General features: G+C 43.7%; 1 protein-coding gene across 1 annotated transcript; it reads right to left on the bottom strand.

Moving 5' to 3' along the window:
* Positions 1 to 10623, bottom strand: LOC112553327. Its single transcript, XM_025220458.1, has 3 exons — positions 9209 to 10623; positions 4941 to 6023; positions 1 to 2115 (listed from the first exon to the last, which is right to left on the bottom strand). The coding sequence occupies exons 2-3, from the start codon at positions 5313 to 5315 to the stop codon at positions 919 to 921; spliced, it is 1572 nt and encodes a 523-aa protein (XP_025076243.1). The 5' UTR covers positions 5316 to 6023; positions 9209 to 10623; the 3' UTR covers positions 1 to 918.
* Between the last annotated feature and the right edge of the window lie 4125 nt (positions 10624 to 14748).

Here is a 14748-nt window from a genome sequence, read left to right as displayed (position 1 = left end):
TGCATTTAAATGTATTAGTGACAATCCACAATTATTAACCGCAGAGAACAACTTACAACACTTACAACGATGATGCGCAGACACATCTACAAAAGATGCCACCCGTTTAACTGGTGATTTTTCTCGCGTTTATTAACAGTAATCTCTTCAAATAATTTTGTCCCTTACACTTTATATCATAACCACTCAGGTTACATACACAAATATGCAAGTTTAAAGTATCATGACTAATCTTGGGCAAAAACATGTTTGCAAGGGGTCCAGCTTCTAAAATAAATAGAATAGCCTGGTGTCAAGTGTGTAGTCACTTTTAAAACAAGATGAAACATCAAAGTACTCTTAACACAGAGCTGCAGATTAGTCTAGAAACGATGACAGAACAGATCACATGTTGGATTTTATTGCTGTAAACTCACGATGACTGCGGTTTGATGAAGATGGCCAAGAACTTGAACTCGATAAACGAATTATAAGGCTATCGGCTATCACAAAGTAAGACAACTCTTCTCTATTTCTCTCTCCTTTCCACCTTTCCACCTCATTCTGTTTTCTGTCTCTTGTCTGTCCTTTTTTATTTTTCCTTCTCTCTCGCAAATCACTTTGAGACAAACATATAAACCATGGATCCAGAAGTAAGAATGAACATAATGTAACAAAGGCGATTTATCAATAGTGTAAGTAACGAATATTTGAATTTTGTCCGGTAACCGTCATGTTGTCCACAATGCAATTTTTGCGATATTTAGTTTTTTCGATGTCATTTTTAAGATGAGCTCATAAGTTGTTTCACAGGGTGATCAACATTATTCAGTAGGCTTAAAGGAAGCTGTGTTCACAGTAAGTTTTGAGGATAGTGTTCACATGCTCCTTTAAGCACGATGTTCACAGAACCTTTACGGACGATATCCACAGGAACTTTCATGGACTTGTGTGTGACAGACTCGATCCACCCGCCCTGTGGAAAGGAAACGAGATGCTGAGAGGATTCTGCTCCAGTCCGGGCCCCGCTCCGTAGGAGAGGCTTCCACCCGTGGAGAAGGCGAAGGACTGAGGGTACCTGCCAGTAAACCCTCCTCCTATCCGGGGAGAAGAATAGATGAGCTGGTGGAGTGGTGCCGTCGGGGTCATGCTCCCGTAGATGTTAGCTTGCAGGTGAGGGTCGAGGAAGCGAGGTGTGAGGGAGAGGGACATGTCGAGGGCATTTCTTTTGAGGTCGATGACCTTTGGTGGGGGACTGGGAATCTTGTCGAATATATCCGGCTTTTTCTCTGTTTTCATCGCCGCTGCTCTGCTGTCTGGCTTCTTATCGCTGCTCTCATCCTTTTTCTCCTTGTTTCCTGGGGAGCGGAAGTCAGCGTTGCCGATGAGACTGTCGATAGAAAAGGGATTCGTGTTTCGGCGTCTGTCTTGTCCTCGGACATTGCGAGTCTCACTTAAAGACGGGCCGCCAGCGCTTCCTCCACTGCTGCCGCTGTTGTCGTCCTCACAAGATGGCCGACTGTTGCACGCCACCCTACGAGACAAACTGTCTCCCTTCTCCTTGCCTTCAATCCATCCATTTTCCTTCTGACCCTCACCATCGTCGCACCGCAGTACCAGCTTCTTGGACCTTAACAAGTCTTTAGGGAGCTCCACGGACCCGCTTCCCTGACTGTCTGTCGTCACACCCTTGCCTCTCACCTCCGCCGTCACTGCTGCAACCACCTGCGCAGCAGCAGCCGCAGCCACGCTGTCCATGTCAACGTCGATGTCGTTGCCGCTGTCGTCGTCGCTGATGTCCTCCATGCAGACGTGACTGTGGTCCATTTTTACGTCGTCTGCAAAGCCTGTGCTGTCGTCAGACGAAAAGGAGGCCGCGGACAAGTGCTCCTGCGGCATGAGGTCACAGCTGGCCGCGTCGTTGCGACCGCTGTCGTCTGCTTTGCTTCCTGTTACGTCATTCCCATGATCCATTGCGCCGTCTTTCTTGAGGTGGGAAAGCAACTCAGTCGACTTCCCGTGCACCTTGACTCTGCGTTTTCGTCGGCGATAATTTCCGTTCTCAAACATCTCCTCACATTCTGGGTCTAGAGTCCAGTAGTTACCTTTTCCTGGCTTGCCTTTCTCTCTGGGAACCTGTAAAAAGAAAATTAAAATGTCTCCATTACAGATCACGTGCAACGATTAATTAAATATCTTTATTAAAGACTCTGTAAAACTATGAAATGATACTGACTAATAAATGTGAGTGTGTGTGGGGAAGACAAGAGTTTTTATTTCTTCCCCAATAGTGTAATCATTGAGCCTGTTGTATCTCGTGGCCTCCATAACAAACAACATGCATGCTTTACAAGCAAACAATGTACATGTACCATAAACACAAAAAGAAGCAGTGTACCACAAAGAAACAATAAGAATGCATTGTAGTTTAAATCATATTTCTTTTAAAAAAAAAACCACATAAGCTGCTTTGAATGTGCATGTTAGCAATCATGTTGGCCATACTGTTAGTACAGCTGCTATTTTCCTAGTCTATAAAATCCTTTAATACGTTTATAATAAACTTATTTTTGGGTCTTTCTGTCAATCAATAAGTAAACGATATTATTCTTTCTTGAGGTTAAATAAATAAGGAAGTTGCTATCAATTGTTCCAAAGAATATTCATCTTTGATTATTTAAAAAAAAAAAAAGATAAATATATTATACAGAGAATATAAAACAAAACAAAAATACAAAGGATGTGTGATACAAATGTACCCAATATCAGGTGTACGCGATGTCAGTTGTATTTGAAGGCTGTGCGATGCTAAGGATGCGAGAGATGAAGCGAGTCACTAATGGCGGTTGATTAAGTCTTGTATTTTGAAGGTGCGCGATACCCGGGTTAAAACAGTATTATGATGCTATAATAAAACTGAATACTAGAGATGAGAACAGGATTAAGATGCCACACTAGAATACAATTATTGCTATTTCATTGTCAGGGACTGCTGTCTTACCTCATACCGTTTGCGACTCTACCCTTGCCATCCTTTTGTTATTCCAAATTTTTAAACTCTGGAAACGATAGTTTTTGTCAGGTCGAAACATTCTTATTATATAATTATACATAGAAAGAACCGTTTTGGAGTATTCCTCAACAAGTGCGTCTTTCAGTCCATTGGAATGTGTGATAAAATGGACAAAGGAACAAGAACATAATGGAAGGGGTGGGAGGGAAAGGGACTAGTGGTCAGCGTGGTAGCCAGAGCGTAGCTTAGCGCAGTGGGGAGTGACCAGGGCTACTCTCCTCCTCTGAGTGCTTTTATCTCAGGTTGACGCCCGCCACCACTTTACAGCCTGGACATGCACCTGTTGACACGACAGACGCGAAAACTTGCTGATCCGTGAAATTACAGGTGAACGACCATCGCCCCCCGCCCTCCTCCTCCGCGAAGCTGGCAGCAAAATAAATTTTGTAGAAATAGTGGGATGGGGATCATTGTGACAAGTGGATTATAATGGACTAATCATCGCCCTCCCTGTACTCCGCAGTGAGCGTTAATCGCCAGCTCCACCTACTGGCAGACATGGCGATGACCTGCAGACGACTAACCTCGTAACACTGCCGGTCGTTCATGACACTAATCTTCGAGTTCAGGGGAGCGTTGCACGTGCATCAACTGCCGGACAGTCCTGTGGCTACCTGTAGCAACTTGTCACCTACACTAAGAACAGGTTAGACGCGGCTTCTCGCGTAATCCGATCAGTGTCAGGTGAGGTGTGAGAGAGTGTCAAAACTCATAATCCGCGATGTAGATGGAGATGTCCCTCAGTTACAAAGTTAGGACATACAACTTGTAGAAATGGCAAGAATTTATTTTTTTTATTAAAGGGAGGAGGGAATGCGTGAAGGAAAAGAAAAGAGGGAAAGGCTACAAATGACCTGTACCTCCCTCCTAAAACACACACTCTCACACACACATTCCAAAAGAAATAATTTATGTAAAGTTTTTTTGTGCTCGTACAATGAGACTGCTTCAAAATCCACTTTTTCAAAGAAAGATGCAATCGTGGAGACCACTGAGTCGCTCCGTGGTGCGGACGATGGAAAATGTGAAAGATAAATGAAATATAGAAAAAAAAAGAAAAAAAAAGAGAGAGCGGAGGTCAACAGCCGATGGACAAAAGTCGTAGAATTTTATCCGATATAATGGAAAACACTAATAAATGAATTTAACATTACAAACACTGCAGAGAGATTTATAGACATATTTTTTTGGCTGAGCATATTTCGATTAAAAATTTGTTTATATTTAAAATTCTGATTAAAGAAGTTCTAAACAAATTTTCTCCTCTTTTTTTGGCTGCTGTAGTTTCTTTGTGTCTTTCTTACATTTTGCGTTACTTTTTTTTCTTTCCTTCTTTCTGTCGTCTGGCACGTCGCCTTTATCTCATCACGACCACTCTTAAAAGGAGTAGAAATAAAGTAGTGACACAGAACTAGAGTGATATAGATAGAAATAGAGTGGTGACCTATGTCGGAGTGGTGTATATAAAAATATTACAAAGAAAGGGCTCCCTAGTTTCATGTACAGTCCCCAGGTCGTGGCTGTCAAGATGCGACAATGATTTTGACGAACTTTTTTAGAGTGTCGAAGGGGTTTGTACAATGGAAGGGCAGTCAGACTAATGTAGATGGAGAACAGCTAGACACGAACACAGAACAGAAAAGAAAGAACGGAGAGAAAGGCAAAGACAGGTCGAATATAAATACGAACAAGTTTTCTGTACTATCCTTTGTCCAGGATATGTAGTACAAACGATTTGATACATTTGCAATGCCGCCTCAAAACCTTTTTATTCGTCCATCTGAAATAGCAGATGGCAGAAAATACGAGGGAAGACAGTGGTTTAGAAGATATCGGACTGCGGCCCGTGAGGAGCAGGGACCAGACAGTAGAGAAGTTTCTGGCTTACCTTAATGAAACAGTCGTTTAGCGAGAGGTTGTGTCTGATAGAATTCTGCCATCCTTGCTTGTTCTCCAGGTAGTACGGGAACCTCTCCATGATGAACTGGTAGATACCATTCAGGGTTACCTTCCGGTCTGGGGCGTGCTTGATTGCCATGGCAATGAGCGCGATGTAGGAGTAGGGAGGTTTCTGAGGCTGCTCTCTCCGCTGGATTTCCTCCATCATCCGGAGGGCGTAGGCACGGTTCAGGTCCAGACCAGCCTGTGCGTAGCTCCACACGCCGTACGGGTGGGTGGCAGGGTTATACGGGTGGGAGTAGAAGGCTGGGGCAGTCCTCAGACCGGTCAAGTAAGGCAGAAAGTTGTCCGGACTGTTCATCATTCTTAGTTTTAAGTGCGAGTGACGGGTAAAATGGGGAATAGTCGAGAAACGAATCTTGGACCTAACAGGTGTCGCAGGAACCTTTAATGAAAAGAGAAAAAGTTATGCTTACATTGATAGAGCAATTAGAGCAGATAAGGTTTGCTTAACTCTGCTGTTTGGACCTTTTCATACTACATCTCTGTTCTTTTATAGAGTATACACCTAGACATATCTATACACCTCTATAGACACAGGCTTTCCGGCTGAACGCCATATAATTGTTATAAAATAATTTATGTGTATTTCTCAATAACTTACATAATTGGTCATAAAATCACACTTAAAACTTTAATTTAGTTTACGATAAAAAAAATCAGTAAAATGTATATATTTTTTAACACGAAGATACCATGTCGAAGAATATTACATTGGACTACACAGTTAACACCAGGTGTAACTCACCTCCTGATCAAGCGTGACGAGTGTGACTGGTTGTCTGGGTGTAGTATCATCACGGAAGTAGCGACAACACAACAACAACAATATCCTCCACACGCAGCGTGTAAGTACATCAGCGGACGACTGCGGCCAGCTGCACACACTTGGCGGCAGTGTCTCTCTGTGTCGACCTCTTGAAGCACGACGACGACGACCAAGTAACCGCAGCCTGCCTCTCGCTCACCTCTCTCTCTCTCATGTTCCCACTCCCCCGCACTTCTCTTTCATCTGCACAATTAACTTTCACATCAACCGCGGGCCGGGGACCATTGTAAGTTCGTCTCCCCCGTACCCGGCCTGAAGACCTCACTTCCGCCAATTAGGACGCCGAGGTCTACGCAAGCGGATTACGCATGCACGGGGGCGGAGCTTAGAGGGAAAGGCGGGGCCTAGTGACATGACCTGTCTGTTTGTCGTCGAAGCACATTTTCTCGGAATAGTTTGTTGTGAGAAAAGCTCACCGGAGGAGTTTGTGTAGCGAAACTCGGGGCTGCTTGTGTGAAAGCATTGCAAAGCTTTTTCGTTGTTTTTGCTTTCGCGATCGGCATTGTGGATGCAATCTTACACCTCAGCCGTGTAAGACACAGGCTTTGAGTTCAAAGTTCAGAGAGGCGGATCGTTAACAAGCAGAGCGCGTGCTTGAAACGTGAGCTGAAAGTTGCCTTCCTGTATCCACCCACAGCCACAAACACAAGCTAGAATAACCTGCACGCGCGCGCACGCACACAAACACAGAGACACTTGGTTTACTGATCTTGCGTGTCTCATGTCGTACACATGGCGTGGCCTGCTACGTTTTCTTTTCACCCATCCCTCCATCTGTCCTTTGTATTGTTGGATGAAGAACACCGCACTCCTTCCTGCACTGAGACATAAGTTAAACTCTGAAAGGTAAGGCTCGGCAACATCGGGATAGCTCGCCTCAACTCTTCCTTGGCTATGAACACCTGGGGCAGAACTACTTCACCATGTAGTCTACTGTCTCGTGCTTGCTTGCTTGCACGTGCATGTGTGGTCATGTGTGAGAGTGCTATCCTCCCCCTTACACACACACTCACGAACATGCACACACGCACAAACAAGCAGGAACACACAAACGCACACGCTTTATATTCTTGTTACTATACCATTATTTCAACCTTTGTCATCTTCGGCGTAATATTAAAAATCTTCAGACTTGGTTTCATTTTTCTGGAGCAAGAACTTTTTTTTTTTACCAGACACGTTTTGATTCAGAAAGATTCTGGAACGATTTTCTTTTTCTTTGTGAACAAAATATCAAATTTTCAGTTTATTTTTTGGTGGAGAAAAATTTAGTTAAGATATATGTGTTATAAATGACAAAATTAATAATGTTTCAGATTCTTACTCTCTAGAACAGTTTGCAAACTACAAAAACACAGGAAAGAGAGGATGGAAGATTGATTGGGGAGGTGGTGGGGGAGATTATTGAAAAAGGAAACACGAACTAGTGGGGATGTTCACGAAGGTGAGTGTTAAGATCACTTTTGAAACTTCAACAAGGTTTTTGTAAATATATTTAAAGTTTTAAAAGACATTGAAATATCGAATTTTGGAATCCGTACTTATTGCAATTAGCCTTTTCAGTACTCCACTGCGTTGATGTGCTTTGGACTCTCATAAATGAACTGTATACTAATCCATTACTTACAGTCCACTCAGTGCAGTGCAAACCTCCCATGAGTACGTGAGCACTTGTCTACACTCGTCTCTGTCAAGCTCATGGGCAGAAAACGAATGAATGAACGAAAGACACGCGTACTCGTTACCCAGGCACTGGTGTTCTCTGTCAATCTTTATTGGCAAAAATGTTTCCTCCCTTGCAGATTAAAAGCATCTCTCACACTTTGTAGAACACACGTCACGAGAGCTCGAGACCTCACGTGTACTCAGACGGTGGTATAGAAGCCTGTAGAGTGTAGAGAACCTCTGACCCTGTGACCCGTGTGGTGAGGTGAGTGACGTGTACAGTGTGATGTACACAATGTGAAGTTCACGACCTCGATCCCTCGTGTTGGTGACAAGTGTTTTTGGTAAACAATGACGCATGTGATGAATCTAGGACTCACACACACACAAACACAAACACTCGCGCGCACGAAAGGAAACTTCTCTCTCTCACTCCCCAGGTCTTTCAGTACGGAGCCTCTCTGTGGTCAACGGTCACAGTTGTCTTTTTTTCGTATCTAGATAGCTGACTGCCTCTTTTGATTTCGATGCAACCAATAAAATGCAGATAAAATGACAGAAAGTAGAAAGAACCTTTTGAAATTCTGCCGTCCTAGAACGGAGAGGCCGAACTCCCCCAGCCTGGCTGAAGCTCTGTAAGCTTGATATACTAGGTGCTCTTAACTTCCACCTCCCCTCGCATCCCCTCGCTCCCTCCCTCTCACACCTCGTCAGCCTCCTATCCCACAACCCCCTCTTCTTCCAGCCGCACGCGCAAACGCGCTACTGGCGCCTTGCGGAGAACGAGTGAAATGTTTATAAAACACTGCTAACAATTATTCCGCCCACCCAGGAGGAGCGCGCCGCCGTTTATTTTGAAATTCGGAGATCTGTTATTGACCACCCTTTTACCAAAAACAAGCGATAATGTGCCATACCGTTTTTTCATAAACGGTGACTTAATGTATTTCGACTCCGGTGCGGCGAGGCCAGCACGTGGTGTCTATCCGCGAGGTGTGCGGCACAGCGCGTGGCGTGCGGGGCGGGTAGTGACGCCCTCACCACAGGTTCCACAGGTTCCTCGGGTTCCACAGGTTCCAGATGGCTAGGCGTGGGCGGAGGACTCCTAAGTGTAGAGTGGTCACTATATGGTTTTAGGTTTCTTTAAAAGTCCGCACACTTGCACGTGCAGTGTGAGAGGTCAAAGTTTCCGACCAACGTACCTTTTTGCTCTTTGCATTTTATTTTCGTGTTTTTTATTCTTTCATAGCTCAGATGCTATTTGTTTTTTCTTCTCCCTCGTATGCTGTCCATGTTTCGTTATTTCGCAAAGAGCATGCTCCTTAGGAGTGTGAGTCTGCGCTTCACAAATTCTGCATTCATTATTATTATTTTACTTTGATTCGTGGGTGAGGGCGACTATGCAGGTAAGCAGGTGTGCACGTGTTTGTATGTGGATATGTACGTGTTTTTCAGAATGCCATGGTGGACAGAAACCTATGAGGTCCACAGACAGGAGTCGTGTACTAGTCCTAGCATGGAAACAGTCGTATCGTAAACATAACAGGAAGAGTAGAAAATATAAAACGAGTATTAGATATCCCTATCATCATTAATAATATTATTTTAATAATACAACATTGGTAAGTGATATATTCTAACATTCCTGATTTCAAGAAAGAAAGACTGAAAAAGAAAAGAATTCCTAGCAGAAAGTGTGTTACCTATGTGTAATGACATAACCGGGTGCGCATTTTGTGCAGGCCTCCTTCTCCGTCTACACACCGGCGTGTGGACCAAGCCTCTCAGAAGGAAGGATGGAGCGATGAACTGATACGGGTGGGCTCGGCACAGTATCGGAGCCGCTCGCGTCAGACATTTGACGGCTGTTTTCATGGATTGGAAGAAAAGGGGTTGGTGGAGGGGTGGGGTGCAGGAGTTGGAGTGTGGGGGAATCGTCCGCTGTAACCTCGGAGGATTAGAATAATCTTATGGTTCGCCGCATCTGTCATCATACTTCTTACAAAGCAACCAGTAGACAGTAGACTATTGACCTTTGCGACCCTTTTGATCAAGTAAATTCCTGTATGATGTTCTAAATACAAGGAAAACATATTATTTATATCAATAGTGGCACACATCAATTTATTTAAACAAGGCATTTTCCCTACTTAAAAAACTTACACAATACAAGTTTGCATCAGTTAAAAAACCATCAAATATAAATATATTTTACTAGGAACTTATCTAATGTCTATCATCAATAATAAAAGCCTAGTCCTATGCAATGCTTTAAATAGTAGCGTGCACCGCCATAGATGGCACGAAGACAAATGCTTTCATTTCCACCTCCGGCACTTTGCGTCCATCACAGCTTTTTTTGACCAAATGGCAGCCATATTCTTTTGCGATTTCTTTCCCTTCGCTCAGCCGTACAAAAGAGTGACTATCACGGGAAGCTGAGGCATGATAGCAAAGAATATTGCACGCAAGCGAGCAAGTCCAAACACAAGGGGACAGAACTCGTACGTCTCCCGTGGGAGATTTATGTGGATTCAGGGTGGCGGGTTTGTTTTGAGGCACTGTGTTTTGTCTAGCGGGATTTTATCAGTGACATGAGAAAGTTTGCAAAATTAAACGCCTGTTAGGTACACGCGCGCGTAAACAAACACAAACAGGCTTTTCTTAAAGGACAGATAAGCGCACAGAGAACTTTGCGTCTTGTTCGAAACCCTCCGACTCCAGCGGATTCTCAAAGGTTCTCGTCAGGGTTTGTTTGCAAGAACGTTCCGTTTGGTTATTTTTACAGCCCATTTCAAAGGAATGAGTAAATTCTAATTTCCTGTCGATTCCAGATATGGGATTTCAAATAAAGTTTAGGTGCAACTGAATCCGGTAAAGATGAACTTAAAAGCACACGAGAGTTCATAAATTGTTATCTGTCCCTCAGTTTACTAGATTGAAGAACTGGGAGGACATGTGTGTGTGTATATATATATACGTGTGTGTGTCTGTGTGTGATGTCTTCCTGGCTGCTTGTCTACTTGTTTGTTTATATGTGCGCATACTTACAAACACGCACAGCAAAATAGAAGTCGACATGCGAGAAACATGAATATATATATGTGTGTGTGTGTGAGAGAGAGAGAGAAAGATAGAGAAAGACATACTACGATGAATATATATATATGTGTGTGAGAGAGAGAGAGAGAAAGATAGAGAAAGACATACAGTGGGTGTGTGCGTGAGTGTGAGATCGAGGGGAGTGAGGGAGACCAAGGTAGACAAACAGATGATCAGATAGCCACACATCCTCCCTGACTGCATACATTTAGTAAGCATGTAAAGTAAGCGAATTTCTTGTTTACTCGATCCTCGTCATGTTTCCAAAGATGCTCACACTTGCTGTAATTTTAAAATAAAACATTCTATTTGTATGTACGTACTTAGTGTTTAGGAAAGACCCACGTGTTATTTTCATATCTCCAAAATGCCGTGAGCTTTCAATAATAAAATAAAAATTGGGGTGCATTCTCCAGTGACCTTTCTCTTCCTTTCTGCCGTCTGCTCTCTTTCTCCTCTCGTCTCTTTCCCTTCTCTCTCTCTGTAAACCCCTCCCTCTCTCACCACGACAAGCACTCAAGTGAAAATCGAAGCAGCATCCGGTAAGTACAAGTAGAATCCAGGTGGCTTTATCCATTTCAAACCATATTTAGAAAAAAAAATAATAAAGACAGACCCAGCACCTTCATCTAATCTTTCAGTTCTCTCCCTTACCTCATCTTTTCCTTACAAGGAAGTTGTGTACGATCCTCTGACGTCAGCGTTTGTCGTGTATGTTTTTAACGGCGGAACAACGGGTTTACAGGAGAGGAAGACTATCACCAGACTCTGCCAGAGATTCCAGTATTTTGTGGCCGTCGACAGTAACGGGACTCCCCGGCCAGTTGTTCCCGTGACAGTTTGTATTTGTGTCCACTTTATCTAACGGCCGACATAAGCGGAGGATCGCCGACACGCTGAAGAAAACATGGCCGCCGGACTGATTACAAGCTTTCAACTCGGCGCTCGTGTAGCGCGCCACACACGACGCCCAGACCAGGTGTAGACAAATAAACTATGGCGGGCGAATAAAGATCATTTCTGATAACTTAGGCACACAAGGAAACTGCTGCTGTGTCCGCCTCTTACTGATGCCTTCTGGGAATGAATGCGCTTGTTGTTGCAGTTACCAAGTGCGGCAGTGTGGAATTTCGCCGCATCGAAACCCGAACAGTCTTAATTTTTTTTTCTTGGAAGTTTTGGGTGGATAGGGGTTAGGGTCTGGAGGCAGTATTCACGTTGGCATCTCGAATAATACATGAGGAGGAGAATAGTTCTGCAGGCCGTCTCTCAACAAATGCCGCAATGACGAAGTGGCAGATAAGGGGAGATTATCAAACAGCGACGGTTTTAATCACTTGCAAGATGGCGGTGCGAGCAGACTCATCGTGGGAGGGCTTGCGGATCTTACAGGTGAAAATCGAGTGGCTGCGAATGATTGGTGGAGTCTGTGGGGTAGAACTGCCGCACACGAAAGCTGCTGTCCACGAGGTTGAAGTTCCCATCTTTGTAAATAGTGGCTAAAAATTGTTAATCTGTGAGACGACTATAAAATGAAATCAAACTTATCAAAAGGGAAGAAAATTATCCAAATCATGATAAAAAATGCAAGATATATTTTGCACTGCAGCAGCATTTCATAAACGTGTTGGTAGGTACGGCAACAAAATGCCAGCATGTCTGGTCAAGTCAAGTAAAGATCCCAAAAATCTTTCAAGAATCAGTTGCAAAGTTTGTAAAAGGTTATTAAAGCTTGCAGGAATAAATCACAAACAGCTATCCATCCTTTCATGAAATAGGCCAAACTTCAGATACTTCTGGAAAGGCAGTAAATACCAAATCTTAGGTTGAACCAAAATATTCTAATTAGTTGGCAATAGTAGTAAGGAAAATCAAACAAGCGAAAGAGAGAGCGAAGGTGGAGGGAGGGAGAGAGAGAGTGAAAAGGACCTAGGATTCAAACAAAACTAGCAATTCTCACGGCCTGTAAGCCTTGCGTTCAAACCTCAGGATAGAAAGAGCCGGCCCTAAGGAGGGTGGGGAAGGAGCGAGGAGGGGTGACGCCCCAGGCCCCGCACCTAAGGGGGCCCCGCGAAAGGAGATTCCTTGGTACTGTATATAGCTTACTACAGCTAAAGGCCCCGCATCTGATATTCGCCTAGGGCCCCCGAGGCCCCGCGTATTCCTAGCACCAGCCGTGGGACAGACCTGTTGGAAAATAACTCCACGTCACACCATCCTCAATGAGAATCTTTCTTCAGTGTCCAGACTGAGTCAGGAAACGTTTCTTGAGTAAACCTTTCATTCCGAATCGACATCCATCTTATGGGATGAGCGCGGTTAACTACTAATACCGACGACGGCGACGACGATGACGATGACGATGATGAAGTTCATTGCTTGCCTTGTAAGTGTAAGTGTAACCACTCATGTCGAGAAGAAGACGAATGACGTCACGGATGCCATTAGAGGAAAGCTGGGATAAGCGCTTAGAAAAATAAAAACTTATATATATATATCCACAAATCCCAACATGCTTAGGAGAATACGACTGAATGAACATCCCAGTCAGTTGTGTGAGTTCTGTTCAGACCAAGCATGAGTGAGAGATAACTCGTGGCTTAGTGTCGGCGTGAGAGTGGCTTCGTGATCTGCAAGAATACTGTGTTACTGCGCATGTCAACTCACAGGTGACTGGTCCTGAACTGATGCTGCTTCTAAATATTTGGAACTGTGACTATAAATGTCGCTCGTTTCAGCCCCAGCGAGGTGTTCTTATTTGGAACCTCACGCAAAGTGTTCAGTTCCTCTCGCAGACCGTGAAGACACAGGCGGTGTTGCATGCGGTTCCTCTCCCTCGTTCCCATACATGCTGTGGCCATAAATTTCACCGGGTCGTTTATTTATGTAACGAAGATACGAACACTCACGCAGCCTTGCCCTATGGTGGATTGCATCCGTATGCTTCTTTCCCATCATAAATTTACCGCATGTTTTAGGGACCAGAAAGGAGTTAAAAAAATTGTGGGGACTTGCGAATGGAAAAGATGATACAAACATTCATCCCAAGAACTGACTGGTATTAGAAAGAATAAGATTTCTAACTTCACTCAATTCAAACAGTTTTATTTGTTATGGAAACTTCCCTTTAATTATGTTATAGTACTTTCTGAGAGTTTCAGTCTATTTATAGGGCAGTACTTTATGTGGGACTTCCCTTTGTTTATAGTATGTCATGCACGTCCACTATACCTATCTGTGTTAGCTTACGAAATACTTATTTTTATTGCTTGATATAAATTTTAAAAATGGCTTGACTGAGATCTGTTATCTGAACATTTTTATCGATGTTTTGACAAGTTTTAGTTTTTATGATTTTATTAATTTTTGTTACGATAGCGAATTCTGACCAGAATCTTCACAAAGAAGAAGTCGAACGGTTGAACTCTCCGATGTTTTACAATTTACATCATCGCTGTTTCTGAAAGGATTCTGTTCACTGCATGCGAACGCCTTATTTCTGCTGTTTCCGTGACAACTATTGTAAGAATTTAAAAGACTGACAACCACGGCGACCCTCGCTGTCTGTAGACAGCTCCCCCTCGTCATTAACACGTGTGTATAAAACCACAGGCATCCACATACTTATTTGTTATTGCTGAGAGACATGCGCAACGGCTCCTCACATTCACAACTCTGACGACCTCTGACCCCGTTGGCCGAGTTTCGAGGTCTGTGGGTGCTGCTATCGTTAGGAATGCCAGTGACGTTTCCTACCCGCCGATAAGAGCCGAGGAAAGTTTCTGACTGGCCTGGCTGCACAACACAGGAAACTTGTTTATTTTCTGATCGCTGTCGAAGGAACACTGTTTGCTCGAGGGGGCGGAGTCTCAGCGCCAGCGCTGAAGCGAAAGGGGCGTGGCCAAGAAACTCGCGCCTTGATGTTTCGCACCACTTACTGAGCGCCAGCTAGCCTTATCTGCCAACCACAAGATAATGTCAGAGTTTTCCTTCTTTTTTTAATGGTAGTATTATTTTTATCAGAGATGGATATCTTAGGGAAAAAACTTCCTCTCTTACAGAAAAATATCTTCCTGTGAAGATTATTATTTTTATTTTTGATGCTGTCTGCTATTTGAAGATGTAGGCCGCTTATAGTTGA

The sequence above is a fragment of the Pomacea canaliculata genome, linkage group LG12, assembly GCF_003073045.1.
Source record: "Pomacea canaliculata isolate SZHN2017 linkage group LG12, ASM307304v1, whole genome shotgun sequence".
Lineage (NCBI taxonomy): Eukaryota > Metazoa > Mollusca > Gastropoda > Architaenioglossa > Ampullariidae > Pomacea > Pomacea canaliculata.
The sequence above is the reverse complement of the archived record's forward strand: the minus strand, read 5'-3'. Positions and strand labels throughout refer to the sequence as shown.